Source organism: Apiospora hydei (assembly GCF_038363865.1).
Source record: "Apiospora hydei strain CBS 114990 chromosome Unknown utg000002l_segment0_segment0, whole genome shotgun sequence".
Taxonomy (NCBI): Eukaryota; Fungi; Ascomycota; class Sordariomycetes; order Amphisphaeriales; family Apiosporaceae; genus Apiospora; species Apiospora hydei.
In genome coordinates, this window is record NW_027117361.1 from 2681045 (window position 1) to 2698525 (window position 17481).

Consider the following 17481-nt stretch of genomic DNA (forward strand, 5'->3'; position numbering starts at 1 on the left):
ATATGCGCCTCACATGTAAGGTTTCAATGGGCGAAGTTGCGAACTGGTTCTGCCTTGCCATATCGGCCAATCAGACAGTGCATGTCAAGGCAAGGTGGAAAGAAGATGTTGATGTCGCGATTTGCTTAGATTGATAATCATGTTGAATATAAGAGTGTGCTGTGAGCGTCCATCCCAACTGCGACTAGTCAACAGTCAACCATTCTCAAGGCAAAGGCACCTCCTTCTCTGTTGATTACATTCCCGTCCCGTCCAAAGTCAGCTTGATAGTCGCAAACAACAAGGCCGCAAAGGTTGCTGTTTCTACTGGGGTACCCAAACCTTGTCGACAAATCAACCACATATTTGCGGAAGCAGACAAACAAAAGTACAGTTTTACCTACTCATACCTACTTCACCCTGTGCCCGGAAACCGGCCTTTGTTCCTGCGTTGCATAGCCACCACCATCGCTTTGCCACGTGGAAAGGAGCGCCATTCCCGTGTTCGCAAGACATAAAAGCAACATGTCTTGACTGCACTACACCAACTACGCAACCCAAGCTTGAATTGTGCCTCTTCGTCTCTAGGAGGGGACCGATCGCTGTCACCTGACCACATATCTACCACATACCTACAACGTCCAAAAAATGGACCCGTCAATATCCAGCAAACGCAGCAGCCGCTTCTCGCTGTCACGACTGAACCCGTTCGCGAGCAAAGATGACGTCTCCACGCAGAGCTCCAAGGGCTCGAGTTTCTCCATCAGTCGTAGTATGAGCCGGAGATCCACCAACCAGCCACAGCGGCAGCAACTGGCTTCAACCACACCGTCCGCGGCAGACCCTCCGCCGGCATACACGGAAACGAATGTCTCATCCTCAGGTGCTTCTACCCGCAATCAAACTACTTTAAGAACAGGCGCTTACCCGGCCCCATCAGCTGCCAACATCTCTACTAAAGATGACGAATTCGCCTTCCTGTCGTCTTTCGACACCGTCTTCCTCATCGACGACTCGGGGTCCATGACAGGAGACTCGTGGGGCGAGGTCCGGGGCGTGTTGAGGGAAATCGTCCCTACCTGTGTGGCGCACGACTCGGACGGTATCGACGTCTATTTCTTGAACCACAAGTCTAGCGAGCTGCTCGATAAGGAGAGCGGCAAGGCCGGAACCGGCTACCGCGGTATCACCAACGCGGATAGCGTCGTGGAGCTCTTTAGGTGCGTAAGGCCCAGCGGAGGCACGCCGACCGGCCAAAGACTGGGGCAGATCCTCAGCTCCTACCTCCACCGCTACAAGAAGGTGGTCGCCGAGACCGAAGACGTCTATGCCATGAAACCGCTCAACATCATCGTCATCACCGACGGCGCGGCGGGCGACGACCCCGAAGACCCCATCGTCCGGGCCGCGAGACAGCTCGACGAGCTGGATGCCCCCGGTTACCAGATCGGCATCCAGTTCTTCCAAGTCGGCGAATACGTGGAAGCGGCTAAGGCCCTCAAGGCGTTGGATGACGACCTGGAAAGCAGGGGCGTGCGCGACATTGTCGATACGTGCTACTTCCAGGCGGGCACCAGGGGAACGCTCACATCCCAGAAGCTCCTCAAGGTGGTACTGGGCGCCGTGGATAAGCGAATCGATAGGAAAGACACGAGAACTGCCGAGGCCAAAAGAAGATGAAACGCCGGGCGGCACCACTCCATTCCCATGACTACTAGATTAGACTTCTTTGTACAAATTCCTCTCCTAGACTTGGGGGCCTGCAAAGGTGGAGAGCAAACCCAATATTTGTTTTATTCTCATTTTACTCAGCGTCGAATCCCCCCTCCGTCAAACGTGAAGAGCGATATCTTGTACGGGTTATCACCATAAGAACATTCTTGCTAAGGCTTTTAGCAACGTTCCGGGCAGTATCATAATAATAAAAGCAAATGATATCGAATCCCGACTCCTCCAACGCCTCATGATTAATGCCAACAGATCAACAACATGGTGAAGTGACTGGGTTCAGTATGAAGGAGTCCCGGAATACACAGTCTGTCTGCACACTCTTGTTTCCAACCTAGCGTCCTATTCCGCCAATGCTACGTCGAACTACATCTAGAAACGAATTCTGCCGATGCTTCCCGGAGATTGGCTAGCATGGTATTAGTACTTGTTGTCTCCATTTTCTGCTGGCAAGGTAAAGCAAGAACAAAAGACCCCTTTTCATGACTTACCTCTAACCCAGGACTGACAACCTCCTCACCCTCGGCGCTGTATATGGTCACCACCTCCTCCGTCGTCGTCTTGGACGGCGCCAGCAGCGAGACCGGGCTGGTAAGATTGGCGTGGTATTGTTGATACTCGGTATCGTTGCCACCACCACCAACACCACCCCCAATCAAGACGACCGGCCCCCAGTACTCGTAGTTATACCCAGCCGAGCGTGGAGCACATCGTCCCGCACGTCCCGCTCCACATACAGCTTGCGCTTGCTCCCCGGGACGTGCCGCCACAGCAGCAGGCAGTCCACCCACTCCTGGGCCAGGATCGGGTCGCTGAACACGAAGTAGAAGCCGCCCACCCGGCTCGCGCCCGCTCCGGGGCCGGCCAGGCAGGCGACGACTTCGGTCACGCGCGTCGGGAGCCGCACGCTCACGTACCGGCCTTGGACTTTGCAGGACAGGCGCTCTGTGTGGTGGATCGTCTTGCTGCGGACGAATTGGGCGTAGTGCTCTGCCTGCTGCGTGTTGCGGAAGCCGATGCTGACGCGGCGGCCGCTGCCGCCGTTGGCGCCGGCGCCGGCGTTACCGCTGCTTTCGAAGAGGACCTTGACGCTTAGGAGGGGTGGTGGTTTGGGGCGTTCATGGTGCTGTTGCGGTTGTTGGTAGTTCTGCTGCGGTTGCTCCTGGTGCTGCTGCTGATACGGATGGAGATACTGGTTCTGCTGTTGTTGCTGTTGCTGGTACAAAGACGGCTCTTGAGGTGGTGATTGCGGTGGTGATTGCGGTGGTGATAGGTAGTAGCTCGGAGCGTAGGTGCTCATCTCATCTCAGTCTATGGCTACGGCTAGAGCGGCAGTAGTTATACGGAATGACGGAATCCGTTTCCCTCGTGGTTGAAAAGTCCATATGGAAACTTGGCGGGTACTGTGAATGATGATGCTGACGACGATGACGACGGGGCTTGGTGTTTTCGATGAACGTCACATCAGAAGAAGTCCTACTATGTCGCACCTGGCGGGGGAAGGAGGGGGATCTGGGAGCAGATAAGACTCTCTCTTTCTCTTGTTGTCTTGCGCGGCCTTCGCTTTGCACTACTGTAAGCTAAGACAGCCAGGCAACCAGGCAAGCAAGCAGTGTCTGTACTTCATCCGTTCATTCGCTGCGCAAATATACATACATACACATCGGGCCAATAAATATGACCCCGGAGCGAGGCAAGGGCTATCTTTGCGTCGTGCTTGATCTGGAGGGGTCTTTGGTCGCATCGGACTGCCCCGATACGGCCATTGGGGGCCGCCCGACTTGGATGCCACCTCGACGGTGCCCAATCAGACATGGACGTTGGTTGGTGATACTCTGACATGGGTGGTTGTATTATTCAAGTGGCACGTACTGGGGGCTTGGTTGGCAATCTCGATCAATCCATTCAATCAAGACTGCATCCAACACAGCAAAGCAAAGCAAACTGCCGCGCTTACAAATGGCGGCAAACGTAAGAAAAGAAGAAAAGAGAAAACAAGTTGTGTTACACGCGCTTCGAACTATTCAGTCAGTCAGCAGTGCAACCAAGCAGAGTCTCCCCTCCTCTCTCTCCCATATAGTCGTGATGTGGTAAGAATTTCGGTCAACCAACGACATGTTCTATCCCCGAAGTGAGCAAGGCGTAGACATCACACCATCCCTCATCGCACAAATCATTGCCGTTACCTGCAATCCACGAGGACAGAGCATAAAAGCCGTGTGAGACCCTAAGTTGTAAGCATGGACGCAGGAGATAATCAAATGGGCAATCCGAACGCGGCAAACATGAAGGGCATAGGAGAAGACCACAGTCGATTCGCTAAAGGGAAGCAGACTACTCTCCTCCTAATCAAGACCATCTATTATTCACATACAGTCAATTCTCCGAAAGAAGTTACCATAGCCCATGAATTTTTATTGACCATTGCCCTAGTATCCATTGCTCTCTCTCTCTCTCATGCTCAATGTAAGGCGCGAGAGACTACCGTGTAAGCTGCAAAAACTACTCCCAGCCAGGAACAACTCGAGTAAAGAAGAAAACCGCAGAGAAAAGACGAGACGCAAACCCCTCCTGAGAAGAGGAGCAAGAGCCAAGCCTCAGAGCAGCGTACTCGGTGTGTCGTTCCAGCACAAGATCATCATGTGCCTGGTTTCGCTCGCCAGCGGAAAGAAGAGCAACCATGTAACTAATGCAATCATCATTCCATCCTCCGCCATGAAAAAAGAAATCAACGCTTGAGGCCGCAAAGTGCAATCGTCAGCCCCCTCGAATGCGTCAGACTCCTAAAAATTCCATCCCATTCTCTCGCTGGATCGACGATCGAAAACTCCATACCCCCGCAAGACTTGCCATCGTCTCGACTGAGGAATGGACCATATGCGTCGAAGAAAAGAGATAGAATGTCTGCCATGCCAGAGAGTCCCCATCTAGTATATCTTTTTCTTTTCTTCTTCTTTCGTTTTGTCATCCATTTCGTGCTTTGTTCAAGGTGCCGAGTTTGTACCTCTATACCTCTTGAATCGTGAAACCAGTTTCCTTCACCCAAGTGCGAAGAGACTGGAAAAATCGGAAGGTTGAGAACTTGAGAGAAAGGTTGGAAACCCTGTAACACCCTAAACCGAGTGACTTCGAGGGGTTGAGATAGCAGACTGACAAAGTCGGTGTCGCTTCCCAAGCATCGTGACGATTCTCTCTCGAACTCTGTAACTCGCCTCTCTTCCATGTCCTCAACGAAACGGCCCATTTCCTTCTTTTTGTTGCACGTGTCAACGGCATATATAGCCTGTTGAGCTATTGTGCCAGATATCAATGTGTCGCGTGCAGCTGCGACAGTGCTTCCCTCCCTCATATCATCCCTCGTAAAGAATTTGGAGGGGTCGGAAGAAGAAGCCTTTCGCATGAAATAACAACCCCAAAGAAAAGAAAAGAAAACCAGAAACCCATGTGTAGTACTCCAACAGTAAGAGTAAGCGTGCTTATCATCCTAGCCGCACGCGATTTCCCAATCCAAAGGGATGTGATTGGCATGAAGACACCTGATTATTTCATGACCAAGACATCCGCCTTCATCAGCTCATGCGTCCGCAGAGATTCGGGGTTGCGGTCGTCGCGCAAGCTGAGAGTTGGGCTCACGACAAGCATGACGCGCCACTGACTGTATTGGAGTTGCTCAGGCGGAATCTCCAGATGGTTCATTGGGCGCATCTGACCATTGGAGAACTTGGATCCAGTCTCAGGGAAGAAGAAATGGATCGTCATGCATGAAGTCCAGAGCTTGCAAGTGACGGTCCAGGCATTGTTGATGACAATGCGAAGTGCCTTCTGCGCTGCCTGGTCATCCGTGGTGCAGTTACGCATCGGGCGCAGGATCATGGACAAGATGTTGACGTGCTTGGTGACAGACCGGTCGCGGAAGTCATTACCCTCTGGCGAGTAAATGATGTGCTTAATAAGCTTCGCGTGGTCCTCAATCAGACGCTGTCGTTGAGTGCCCTGAGGGCGGCCGCCGTTTGCTGTGACGATGGGAGTTAGCTGCGTTCAGTCACAACAAGGGAACATCATGATTGTGGGATAACTTACCATTACCGGGGTACTTGTGGCGCATCTTCACTTGCAGAGCATCCAGATGACCGTCCATCTCGTCACTGAAACCACGGAAAACTTCGGGGACAACCATGCTGTTGTAGAGGTAGTCCACGATGACCCGCTTGATGACAAAGTGGCGACAAGTCTGATCACCCAGGAGGTGCGACATGTGAGTAGCGCTCTGTACGGGGTTAGGCAAGCCCATGGCCAAGATGTAATTCCATGTATCGGGATGACTGGTGTGCAGCATTTTGTCAAGGTCATTGTACGGAGGGGTACAGTGCTGAGTGGCAACCAGACCCTCCATCATCTCATATATACGACCAAATCCCAGCTGGATGTCCTCGGGCTCCCAATCGATCTTGTGACGAGGGAGTTGGCTATCCTCACCAGTCGAGTCACCAAGGCCGCCCTTGTAGGGTGTGAGGACGTTAGAGATAGACATGGCCTGGTTGTGCTGTACTCCAGAATCGTACGAGGACTGATTGCTCATGAAGGCAGACTGTCCCGAGGTAGATACCGAGAATGAGTTGTCTCGGCGGTTGCGTGCCAACTGCTTCTCTGGCATAACCGAACGATATCCCGTTCCGTAAGCGCGCGCATCTTGAGGGGGCATCTGACGTCCAAAGTTGGGCTTCTTAGCCAACGGAGTCAGAGGACGCTCAGTGGCGTTTCCAGGGCCAACATTGCGATTGAATGGAACGACGGTGCTAGTGCTCGAGGCAGTGAATTCAGCCACTGGAATTTTGCCCTTGCCCTTGTCTGTCTGGTCGTCGCCTGCTCGTGGGCCAAAAGCAGGGGCATTAGGGTTGAGGCTGGAGCTGCGGCGGGGCTTGTTGTCGGAGTTTGCGACTTTGACCAGTTGCATGTTGTTCTCGCCCGACATGCGAAATGCCTTGATCTCATTCTCAAGGTTCTGGGTCGCTTCACGTCAGTACATACGACTTAAAAGGAAGAAAAAGGGAAGATGTACCTGGACCTGTGTCATATGCTTCATGTCTTGTCCCTGTAGCGTGGACTGCAAACGTGCGATCTGAGCTTGAGCATCGCCCAGGCGACCCGCGAGTTCACGATTCTTGTCCAAGAGACTTTCGTGGTCTTTGGCCATATTGGCGTATGCATCCTTGAATTCCTCAACCTGCTTCTTGCGTGCCAGAAGCTCTTGCTGGAGGCGGCCCAAGTGAACACGAAGCTCGCCGGCTTGGTATTGAGCTTTCTGGTATTCGCGAGAGACATTATGGAAGAAAGCGTTTAACTCTTGACCGACGGTGATTAGCTGGTTCTGAATGTTGTTGGCCAGGTCGGAAGAAATGCCAGGAGAGATGCGGATGTACTGCTGAATAGTGACAAGCCGATCCTGCATGTCGGCGCATTCCTGGAAAGGCTAAGAAAAAAAAGTGGTTAGTAGTCATAATGTGAGGCGCAGGTGAGGTGGTACTTACGATAGCCTGTCGGGAATTGCCACCAGGGCCAGGAGCATTTCGACGAGGTCCTTGGACAGGAGGAGAGCCCAGGAAGTTACCGTTCTGAGAGAAGTGCTGCGGACGCGGCATGACAGTTCCAGGTCGCGGAATCTGGTTGCCAAATGCACCATGCTGCTGGCCAAAGTTGCTGGGACCAGTGCCGACGAAAGGGTTGGGACCTTGCGAACCAGACATGTCGCCGCTCTGCTTGCCGAACCGGGTGCTTGCGCGAACCAAGGCGAGCTCATCGTCAGAAGGCGAATCCGACTTGGAGCTGCTCATGTGACGGTTGTTGAACGACTGGGGTGAATGTAGAGGAGCGCCACCTCCCGACTCGTCACTGGAAGTCTGCGAGTTAGCCATATTGATTCTATGAAGTGGCGATGTGAGTCTTCTGGTGGTTGAGAAAAGTGAAGCGTGTGTGGAAGCCGGACGGGAATGACAATGTCTAGTCAGGAACACCCGAAATATCTCTTTCCCACGTGAACCAAAATGATGGCAAGCAGAAAGAATCCTCGGAAGGATAGGCACTGCTCGAGGGAAGAACAGAAAAGAGAAGTGGGATAGAAGTGGTAAGAACGCGAAGACCGAAGTAAGATGCAAAAATGTCAGGTTGTGGGAAGACCTGTGATTTTGCAAGTTACTGCGAAGGATGGGGAAAAGATGAAGGGTTGCGAATGAACCTCGAAACGATGTGGTGGTAAGAGGGAATCAGCTTCCAATGCAAGGTGACCAAAATAGCAGATTGATGGTCACCGAAGGAAATCAAATGGAGCTGACTGGGGAACAATCGAAGGGATAATAAACCAAGATAATCAGTTACTAGAACCCAGTAACAGCAATGTATACGTGTTTGGGGGGATTGTTGTTGTGGTAGTGGTGGAGATGATGAGAGATGGAACTCGGTTGGGAAGAGGGGGTGGTTTTATGCTACGGGGAGGAGGAGCTCAAGTGAATATATGGATTGTGGGATGGTGAATGCAAGGTGATTGAATGCAACGAAACTGGATAGTCTGATAATAGGCCTGGATGAACAATCTACTTGGGTTGCCAACAGCCACTGGATATGAGGTGTCGTGGTATTCATAAGCTGTTGACCAGACCTGGAGGCTCCAAACACGCGTATCGGGTCATAGGGGGTAGTTGCGGCTTGGACAACAATTGACCTGGGCCATTGTAGACGCCCAGGAGCTCACTTACGTATCAAACAAGCCATGGAACCGTGTTCAACCATGCCCCTCAAACTCCCCTGAGTAGCTTGTTGACGCAGGATCACGTTCAAAAACAATGATATGAGACTGAATTCCACACTCGCCAAGAAGACTCAAAGACCGCAGTAAGAAATATGTTGAAACGTACCTTCGTGGTTCCTCCACCACCACCCCGTACTCGCCCCGTTGGCTTGGGGGGCCGGGGCGAGACGTGGGTGGTGATCTGAGGTACCCTCTGGCCACCTCCCCGAGCCGGACCGCCGGGAAAGAGCCCTGGGTCCCCTCCGACCCGCCGTCCTCCTCGTCGGCCTGGTAGCCGGGGTCGTCGTTGAACCCCACCACCAACCCCGACGATGGCGACGAAGGGGCCGGAGGCGAGGGCGAGGCAGGGGGCGAGGCCGGCGGGGCAGCGGCCACATTCCCAGCCGGTCGTAGACCGGCTCGGGGGAGGTGCTCTTGTGGCACCTTCATGATGCTGTCATTTCGAAAGTTAGCTAAAGAACCTGATAGTTATCACAGGGGCGAAAAATGGAGCAGGTGGGGACGAGTATACGGTGCACGGATGTGGGCAAGAGCGATTTCGTATACTCGAGTTGTATAGTCGAGAGTCCATACAACTCGAGAACACAGCAACGCCGCCATGAATGCGTTCACCTCGTGTTGTTCCAGAGCGTTTATTGTGTTGAGATGTGTTTGGGTTCGAGAAGGGCCCGGCGTAGTTTGGGGGTGCCGCTCGCCTTGTCTCGGGACGAAAGGGGTGACGGTGTACAGAAGGAAGCGCACAACGCACTCGCCTCGAGTGAAAGGAAAGGTGATGAGGTGTAGGGACACGGAGGGCAGCGTTGACGAGTTTGCTCGCCGTCCCCTTCAGCCATGCAGGCCCGAGAGAGGACGACGCATGGGAATCAGTCACTTACGTTGGTGTTGTTGTTGTTGTTGCTGTAGCTGGGTGTGAGTGTTAGCAGTGCAGTTGATAATGAACAGGACAGGACGACGAACGTGATGGAGGAAGAGGAGGTTGTGTTGGTGAAGGAGGAACTTACGATGAAATTTGGTGTTGTGAGTGTGGTGTCGTGGGCATTGAAGTGTTTGCGGAAGTGAGCTTGCAGTTTAGGCTGCGATCCCGGGAAGGTAAACAAGAAAGAGCTTACCAAAACGAACCATCCAACCTCACCGTCGCCCACACTGGCCGAGCCACACTGCAGCAAATCGATTCCATCGACGACGAGCCTTTATTTGCGAACTCCCAAGAGCTTGCGCTCTTTGAGAAATCTCAACTCGGCGGCGACGTTGGCGCCGACTTGCTCACATAGACTCAACAAACCCCTTCTGAGGCAAAGAGGATTCCCCTATCGAGACCCAAGGCTACCGGGCATACATCTCAACCAACACAACACACAAAAAGCTGATAAGGGGAACACATTGGTGTATTGAACTTGGCTGCTAATCATTATACTCCTGGAGAGTACCACGAAGTCAAGACTACCAACAGATCTCCATAGCTAGATCTCTGTTTTCATGGACATGGATGCCGCCTTTGACAGGGTTCTCTTGCATTCAAAGCAATCGAGCCCGGATGTAGCCCCGAACTCCTGTTTTATCTGCTCCAAGAGATTAGTCATTGCCTGACAAGAACATAGATGAAAGGTTACTAACCATCACAGAACGCGAATCCTGCCCACCAAGCACCGAGTATGAAGAAAGAAGACGCATCATGTACTTCAAACCAAGACCGGCTCCCGCCCAGCCACACAACAGTGCAAGCACGATGACCCTTTGGCAAGTAGACGATGACACCCGTGAAAGAAGAACACAGGTGAAGCCATACGCCTCGGTGATGACTCGCATCGGCACACTGAAGGCAGGGCCGCTTCTGACAACAATACATTTTTTGAATCGAAAAAAGAAGAGTAACAAAAAGTAGTACCAGGATGGGGGACTATATAGACTGAAAGGAAAGGGGTCGCTTGAAATATATATAAATAGCTACAGATCCAGCACCTACCTTACATGTAGTACTGCTTTCCTTCTTACTCCATTAATGGGCTTCAGGGATGACTGTGTTTCCCCATTGGATAATTTCAAACTGCTACCGGGGTGATGACACAGAAGGACCGATACCTATTTGCTGGCCTCTGAAGCAGATGAAGCATAGAGGGCCGTCTGATTGACTATGTTTTGAGTGTTCCTCTGGGACTGTGGTAGAAGACAGTTTAGCTTGACACTGTATGAGAGCAAGCAAACGCTCGACAGTAGACACCAATGTTTCTAGTCAAAGTAATCCGAGTCTGGAATCACTTGTTAGATGGCTTAACGCAGTAAGATCATGGAGATCGAATGTTTGGGAAGTTCGCTTCTGGTTTCGATGGAAAGTTGTACAGCACTCCTTGGAGCATACAGCGACCGTCCTTAGCAGTACATCAAGTATTTATGTGGTCCCAAAGGAGGCAGTGACTTCCATCAGAGGTTCCTGAAGGCATCATGACTATGACGCTATTGTGGTAGTCAGACCGTGAAGGCCAACCTCACCGGAACGTCAGAGAACGTACTGTACCAAGCGGGCAGGGCTCCAAGGATACGACTAGTCTTAGGAAGGTATTGCGATACCTTTGGCGTAAAAGCGACTCTGGAACCTACCTGCTTAAGATTTAGACGCCGGCGTGGTGGCCCCATTACCCCGAGAATCGATGGAGGCGTACATGGCAATGTAGGAGCCAGATGCGGGCTGACTCATACGGCAGAAAGAGCAGATGGGTTCAAGGCTGTCAGGTTCGAGAGATGTGTCAAAGGCTTATGACGTCTGTCGAGTTGACCGTGGGGTTTGGTTCCAAGACGACAAACGATTTATACTTCCCCACACCGAGTGTACCTAGGGGCGACAAAACAAGCAAAGAGACGCCAAGCTCGTCTCTTGTATCACAGCCGTGGAGGACCGAAACATATATTCATTGCAGTAATGATCCTGCGAGGTAGATTAGCCACATAGTTCACACGGAAGACAGCGCAAGGTCTTGAGTTCCTGAACCTCATACGGCCATTGCCATCAGCCCCTGGCTGTGGTTGTTATACGCGGTTGGTTCACTGGGACTTGAAGATACAGTTGAAGGTGGAAAAGATTGCATGCTAAATCTACTACTAAGCGATCCCGGACGGCGCCAAGCTGTTAGGTCTCGATCGGCATAAGCCTGAAATGCAGGGGATGGGCGTAAGCTCGAGCACAGTACCGCGACCAGGGCCGCGAAGGTGCGTTGTTTTATTATTTCTGCTGTCGAAATCAGTGTGAAGACCCACGGCCATGTCATCCGTGGGAAATAGGGACAAAACCAGTCGAACGCCGAACCATGAATACGTGAGCTCAATTCGCTGTCAGCCAAGAAGACTACGCTGAAGATGAATTTTCGATCGCTTCTCGTGCAAGTGGGTTGCTGAGGTGAATCTGAGGGCACAGTTAGTCTCAAGTCACTGAAAATTGAGGTATGAGACTGTCTGTATTATCTAACTTACCATCGAAGGATCCTAGAGGAAGTGTTGTCAGGCCACAGTATTAGTATTTCAGATAGCCTTGGTGCGTGAGAACAAACTGCTGTAGACGGCATCCACAACAGGTGCGGCGCTGATCATGCGTCCGCCAAAGTACCGGCCGTTCAAACCCTTGATTGCGTTCTCGCCGCCTTGGACCTTGTCGAACTTCAGGTAGATGTCGCCCTGGGAGTTGGGATCTAACGAAATATGGACAACATTGCCATATTTATCCGTGGCTTCCTGTCGAACGTCATCCTCAAGTTCCTTGACCCAAGCTTCACCTTCTTCCCTGGAGACAGGGTTAGCAAATGTACGGCTGAGGGACCAAAGTCGGGGGGTAACTTACTCAGTAGGATCAAACATATTGTGTAAAAACAACACAACGGCTCGCCATATTGACGTTGACGGGTAAAGGTTTGGTTTCCGTCTTGGGCTTCAGAATCTGTCTCTCATCGCGACCACCGTTAGGAGCTTCATCGGTTCTGGCAAGCTTACGCATTAAGGCGTCACGGCTGTAGTTATTAAAGTTGACGCCACCGACATCGGTGTCGTCCAGAGCGCTGGCACCGGTGGCCTTGTCGTTGTCTCGAGCTCCAGCTCGGTCGAAGCCGGCCGCTTGGGAACCTCGTCCACCAGCACCGGAGAATGCGGAACCCTGGAATGGTTGGTTCTGACCCTGGAATCTCTGCAGAAGATTGGCAGTTGACTCGGGGGTAAACTTATCGTTTCCAAGACCGACACGGATCGGGCGACCGGCAAGATCAAACCCATTCATTTTCTCAAGCGCCTCTCGCGCTTGGTCTGCTTCGCGGAACCTGTATTTCGGTTATTAACTGAGCAAGATTAACAATGGATGGAGACAACTTACTGTACAAATCCATAACCTCGACTGCGTCCGTTATCGTCCTTTTGAAGCTGGACAAACTCGAGCTCGCCGAAAGGCTCGAAAACGTTCTGCAAATCTTGTTCCGTAATGCTGAAATGGATGTTGCCGACATATAACCGGTGGAAGGGAATCGAGTTGGTGTTGCCCGAGCTGTCAGTGGTGCGTACTTGGCGGTTCTTCTCGGCTTCGGTGAGCTGGACAATGACCGGGATACCTAGCAGTTTCTGACCTGTGAGTTGAAGAGCAGCAGTGACGGAATCTTCGGCTTTGAATTCAACGTAACCGACTCTGCGCGAAATTGTTAGCAATAGTGTCTGGAGTAAAAGAAAGCGGGATAGGTTCTGCGTACCCCTTGGATCTGCCGCTAATACGATCCTTGACGATCTGTGCCTCGTTGACGGGGCCAACCTTCTCGAAGAATTCCTTGAGCTCTCTCGTACGGAGACGGGCAGCTAGCTGCTGGACGAAGACGGTCCTGCGGTCACGCTCATCCTCAGTTAGCTGGGGAGTGCCATCTCGCTTGGGAGTACGTCCGCTACGGTTTCGGTCGTCATCTCTGCCGCCTCGGTGATAGCTATCGCGGTCGCGACGGTGGTCGTCTCTGGGGCGGTAGTGGCGGTAGGGGAGAGCGGGGAGCGGGAGCGGTCACGGCCGCCGCCGCGGCCACCGCGGTAGTAGTCGCCATCTCCTCCTCTGTGACGTCGTGAGTGTCGGCCATCATCACGGCTCCGGCTTCTACGCCTACTCTTGTGGCTACCTGCATCGCTACGTGGCGTAGCTTCTCTGTCTTTGTCGTCGCGGTCTCGGCGGCTGCGGTCGCCGCTGCGGTCACGTCTCTTACGATCGTGGTCGCGGTCTCTGCTGCCTGCTCTGCCACTGCCGCGGTCTCGGTCGCGGCGATCGCTGTGCTGGGATCTAGGTCTCTCGTCGGCTTCGGTCATCTTGGTATCCTGGTCATCATTTTTGTTGGTGGCAGTTGCATCAAGCAACGCCTCAACGTCGAGAGTGGCCATCTTCGAGTGTGTGTGTGTGTCTATCTCACTGAAAGTTTGATGTAACAGGTTTCAGTTTCGCGACTGCCTCCAGAAAACCGTTGTAGTGGGACCTCAGTTCGCGACTGCTTCAATCAGGGAAGTCGAAGCGTGTGTCCACAGGAGTTGCTGGATCTGGATGCAATACAAAGTGGTAGCCAGTGAGCAATGGATAAATCGAACAACTAGGGTTGATGGATGCCTAGGGTATCTGCTGTGAATCTGGCAGCAGTCGGAGATGGTTGATTAAACTGCGGCTGGACGAGAACCCTTAGGCAGGCGGAAAGGCTGATTGAAAGTGGGCGGTCCCTCACGAAGATCCTTCGGTGGAGCCGATTTCGTAAGCACGGATGTTCCTCGGCTGAATCTGGCCAAATTGCATTAACCGGCAAGCCGGCTTACTCATATCTGCATACCTGCAATTCAACATTGAATGGAGATGTTAATTTCTAGATGCATGGTTTATGCGACAATGATGCAAGCCTTTTGCACCGTGCTACAAGTAGTACACTCAGACAGTCATTGGCAGTCACTTGCCCTTCACATTGATACGTTTGAGATGTTTGTTCTTGGAATTGCCATTAGTGTATTACTCAGTGGTGCAGAGATGCATCATCACTGCTATTTTATGGCCATGTGTGCTTCGCGAAGTGAAGTGAGAGATACCCCCAACGCCACCAACGCGATGCCCTTAGGGGCTTATGTCTTATTAATCCATCCTGAAGCCTAAAAAGCCTTAATATGTACAGGGGAAATATTGTTATACTCATCAGCTTCGTCTCATTCTGCGTGGTGCTTCGTTTACGTGGTCTTGACGGACATCGGAATCTCGGTTCCGAACACCTTGTCCCAGATGCGGCTGCTCACGCCGAAGCCGTTCTCGTAGTCCAAGAAGTGGTGGGCAAGATGGTGCTTCTTCAGCTGCTTGTAATAGTATGGGAGGTTCTGGTGGTGCAGGAAGTAATGGGTGCAGTCGTAGCAGATGTAACCAAAGATGCCACCGCTGAACACAGCAGTCGCCACGTGCCAGTTCCAGTAGAAGACGGTGTGAGCCAGCTTGTAGAAAGGTGTTGCCAAAGCTGCAAAGAGAGTCGGCGGCATGACGAGGCGGTATTTATCCATGGGCAAATAGTGGTGGACTCCGTGGAGCAGGAAATGCAGCGTCAAGCCAGCTCGGTTATCAGGAAGGTAACTAGAGATCGTTCGTTAGCATCCATTTCGTTTGACTGCAGTGCATAAGAGGGGCAACTTACTAGTCCAGATGGAAAAGGAAACGGTGAAGAATGTACTCGACTAGGGTCCAGAGGAAGAGCCCAAGGCACCAGTACGCGGCCACTGAGTCCCAGCCGGTGAGGCCCTCTCTCGAGATATAGGTACCATAGAGCACAGGCGGGAGCCAAACCGTAGGCACAACCCACCACGGCGTCAAACTGATAGGCTCGAGGAAGTTGCCAAACAAGGGGCGCACTCGCACCGCCTTTGTAATGTCTCGGGCGGTGAACTTGGTCCAGGTAGAACTCCTTGCTGAAGCCTCCATACCACACCTGCATCAGCAGCGGCTTGTTCAGGTCGAGGAACTTGTGCGTCTTGTAGTCGGCGCTCAGGTCGGTGTCCTTGCTCAGATCCTCCTCGCAGCTCATGCCTGTGCGGGGGTGTACGTATGGCGAAACCTTCTCGTTGATCTGTTTGTCACCGGCGGTTTGGGTATCATCATTGCTTGCGAGCTTCTCCTTGACCAGAAAGCCGACAAGCGATTCCTCGAGGACCTCGTACGCAGAGTCGGAGTGGACATGGGAGTCTTCGTCCTTGAGGATATCGCCGACATCCTTAGCAGCATATTCGAGAATATACTCGGGACCACCGGGATGGGACTCGAGAAAGTCGGTCAGATCGTAGACATTGCGGCCGACGGTGACATAGAGGGACTCGGACGTGTTGTGCGCGTCGACTTCGGCCTGGGTGAAGGTGGGAAGCGTGCGTGCAGGCATTGTCGCGGAAGGTGGACGAAAGTCTCAGCTGCAGCTCGGGAAAGGGGCGGCAATGGTAGCGTCAATGGCAACTCCGAGGTTTTCGGATTGCTCGGTATGGGTGCTTTCAGATAGAAACAGCTTAAGGAAAGTTTTGATAGTATTGACCCTCGGAAGGATTATGAATGCTGTGCCAGGTAATGCGAAAGGAGCGAGCGCATAAATGGCAGACAGTGAAAGCAGAAGTGTAACAATCTGAAGAAATTCCGCAGGGGCAGCAACCAAGGAGAATAAATAATAATACAAGTCACCACTAAACGGCCTAGGACAAGATTTTTAGGGGTTCATTTACTAGAAGAAATTGAGTACAAGCAGTGGAAGATCGGCCGACAGTGGCGCTACTTTTACCATCAGGCACGGCAATGCACCAAGTTCAGACCCCGATCAGAATCCGTGGCAAAAGGCGGGCTGCCGAGAACGCGCATGGGACTCGAATGCGGTTAGATTCCTGCATTTTATCGGTAGCCGATTTCACGATTTAGCGGATCGACGAATTGACGAGTTGACGAATTACCTAGCGAAGGGACTGCGATCAAATCCAAAGATGCGTGTACCTGTCTATATGTCAATGGATAGAGACAGCCTTCCACACTCTATGCTAACCTTAGCCTTGGTAGCCTGACTATAGTAGTTCCCGGCCAAGTAAGTATATATACCGGCGACATGATGCAGAAGTATCCTTGGCATGCCCCTGTGAGCCGCCTCCCACCTTTTGGGCAGACCCCAGTTTGTTTCTGTCAATGTCATCCTGCCCGCAAAATCCTACCCAGATGGATTGACTGATGGAAGCTTGATGCACATGCTTATGACCCAGTTGCACGGGGTAGAAACAGAAAACCACATGGAATTGAGATTACCACTCTGTCGGTGGCAGCATCGGTGGCCTGACAGTCGCCCGACCCTCTGCGCTATCGATCATGGTTCACGATAGTTATCCGGGCGCGATCTACGCGCAAAGGCCACAACCGGCAACCGCTTACGCCGTTTCACGAGAAGGATCTTTGGAGACGCGTAAAGACAACCAAATTCGGCAATTATGCATAAAAACGTAGCTCTTTAGAGCAAGACCAGGGGCTCGTCCCAACGCGTATAGAAACTGTCTAGTGCTTTATCTACCCGTCATCGAAAAGCATACTATCCACGTCGGTTTCCGTTTGTTCTCCGGGTTGAGTATGTCCAAGACGGATCTACTGTATCCGCACTGTACGTGAACACTTGATTTGGCTCAATCTATTGGATGCTGATTCGGTTTCATACGACTTGCTGACATTTGAAAAAGCAGCACGAACAGCGAAACCCGAAGGGCGGTGCTAATGATTGGCCAATGGTAAGTCTTCGATCTCCTTGTACAGTATATAGCGGTGTAGAACAACTGTCCTTTCGATTTGCAGTCTGTCTTAGGCCTCGGTGCTTACCAGCTCCTGGAATGGAACTAGGGAATGCGATTTCATCAAATTTGCCTCCTGATGCGCCGGGTATTATGAAAACCAACTCTCCTAGAAACTCCAAGTGATTCCATTCCCAACTCCATGCCATGCATAATCCCGA

The 17481-nt window shown here is 52.1% G+C and overlaps 7 protein-coding genes across 7 annotated transcripts; 2 read left to right on the forward strand and 5 right to left on the reverse strand.

The window, feature by feature from the left end:
- Positions 1–627: 627 nt before the first annotated feature.
- PG997_000848 (uncharacterized protein) lies at positions 628–1659 on the forward strand (the record flags this gene model as incomplete). Its single annotated transcript, XM_066805163.1, has 1 exon — positions 628–1659. The coding sequence occupies one exon, from the start codon at positions 628–630 to the stop codon at positions 1657–1659; it is 1032 nt and encodes a 343-aa protein (XP_066674936.1).
- Positions 1660–2362: 703 nt separating this feature from the next.
- PG997_000849 (uncharacterized protein) lies at positions 2363–3007 on the reverse strand (the record flags this gene model as incomplete). The annotated part of the gene is made up of 1 exon (XM_066805164.1): positions 2363–3007. The coding sequence occupies one exon, from the start codon at positions 3005–3007 to the stop codon at positions 2363–2365; it is 645 nt and encodes a 214-aa protein (XP_066674937.1).
- A 2240-nt stretch (positions 3008–5247) lies between these two features.
- PG997_000850 (uncharacterized protein) lies at positions 5248–7619 on the reverse strand (the record flags this gene model as incomplete). The annotated part of the gene is made up of 4 exons (XM_066805165.1): positions 5248–5720; positions 5788–6709; positions 6767–7177; positions 7236–7619. 4 exons carry the CDS (start codon positions 7617–7619, stop codon positions 5248–5250), a joined length of 2190 nt encoding a protein of 729 aa, XP_066674938.1.
- Positions 7620–9469: 1850 nt separating this feature from the next.
- PG997_000851 (uncharacterized protein) lies at positions 9470–9780 on the forward strand (the record flags this gene model as incomplete). The annotated part of the gene is made up of 2 exons (XM_066805166.1): positions 9470–9526; positions 9577–9780. The coding sequence occupies 2 exons, from the start codon at positions 9470–9472 to the stop codon at positions 9778–9780; spliced, it is 261 nt and encodes an 86-aa protein (XP_066674939.1).
- Positions 9781–12019: 2239 nt separating this feature from the next.
- PG997_000852 (uncharacterized protein) lies at positions 12020–12764 on the reverse strand (the record flags this gene model as incomplete). Its single annotated transcript, XM_066805167.1, has 2 exons — positions 12020–12273; positions 12374–12764. The coding sequence occupies 2 exons, from the start codon at positions 12762–12764 to the stop codon at positions 12020–12022; spliced, it is 645 nt and encodes a 214-aa protein (XP_066674940.1).
- Positions 12765–12853: 89 nt separating this feature from the next.
- PG997_000853 (rna splicing factor pad-1 protein) lies at positions 12854–13888 on the reverse strand (the record flags this gene model as incomplete). The annotated part of the gene is made up of 3 exons (XM_066805168.1): positions 12854–13163; positions 13225–13331; positions 13406–13888. 3 exons carry the CDS (start codon positions 13886–13888, stop codon positions 12854–12856), a joined length of 900 nt encoding a protein of 299 aa, XP_066674941.1.
- Positions 13889–14707: 819 nt separating this feature from the next.
- PG997_000854 (uncharacterized protein) lies at positions 14708–15894 on the reverse strand (the record flags this gene model as incomplete). The annotated part of the gene is made up of 3 exons (XM_066805169.1): positions 14708–15098; positions 15160–15407; positions 15451–15894. 3 exons carry the CDS (start codon positions 15892–15894, stop codon positions 14708–14710), a joined length of 1083 nt encoding a protein of 360 aa, XP_066674942.1.
- Positions 15895–17481: the final 1587 nt, after the last annotated feature.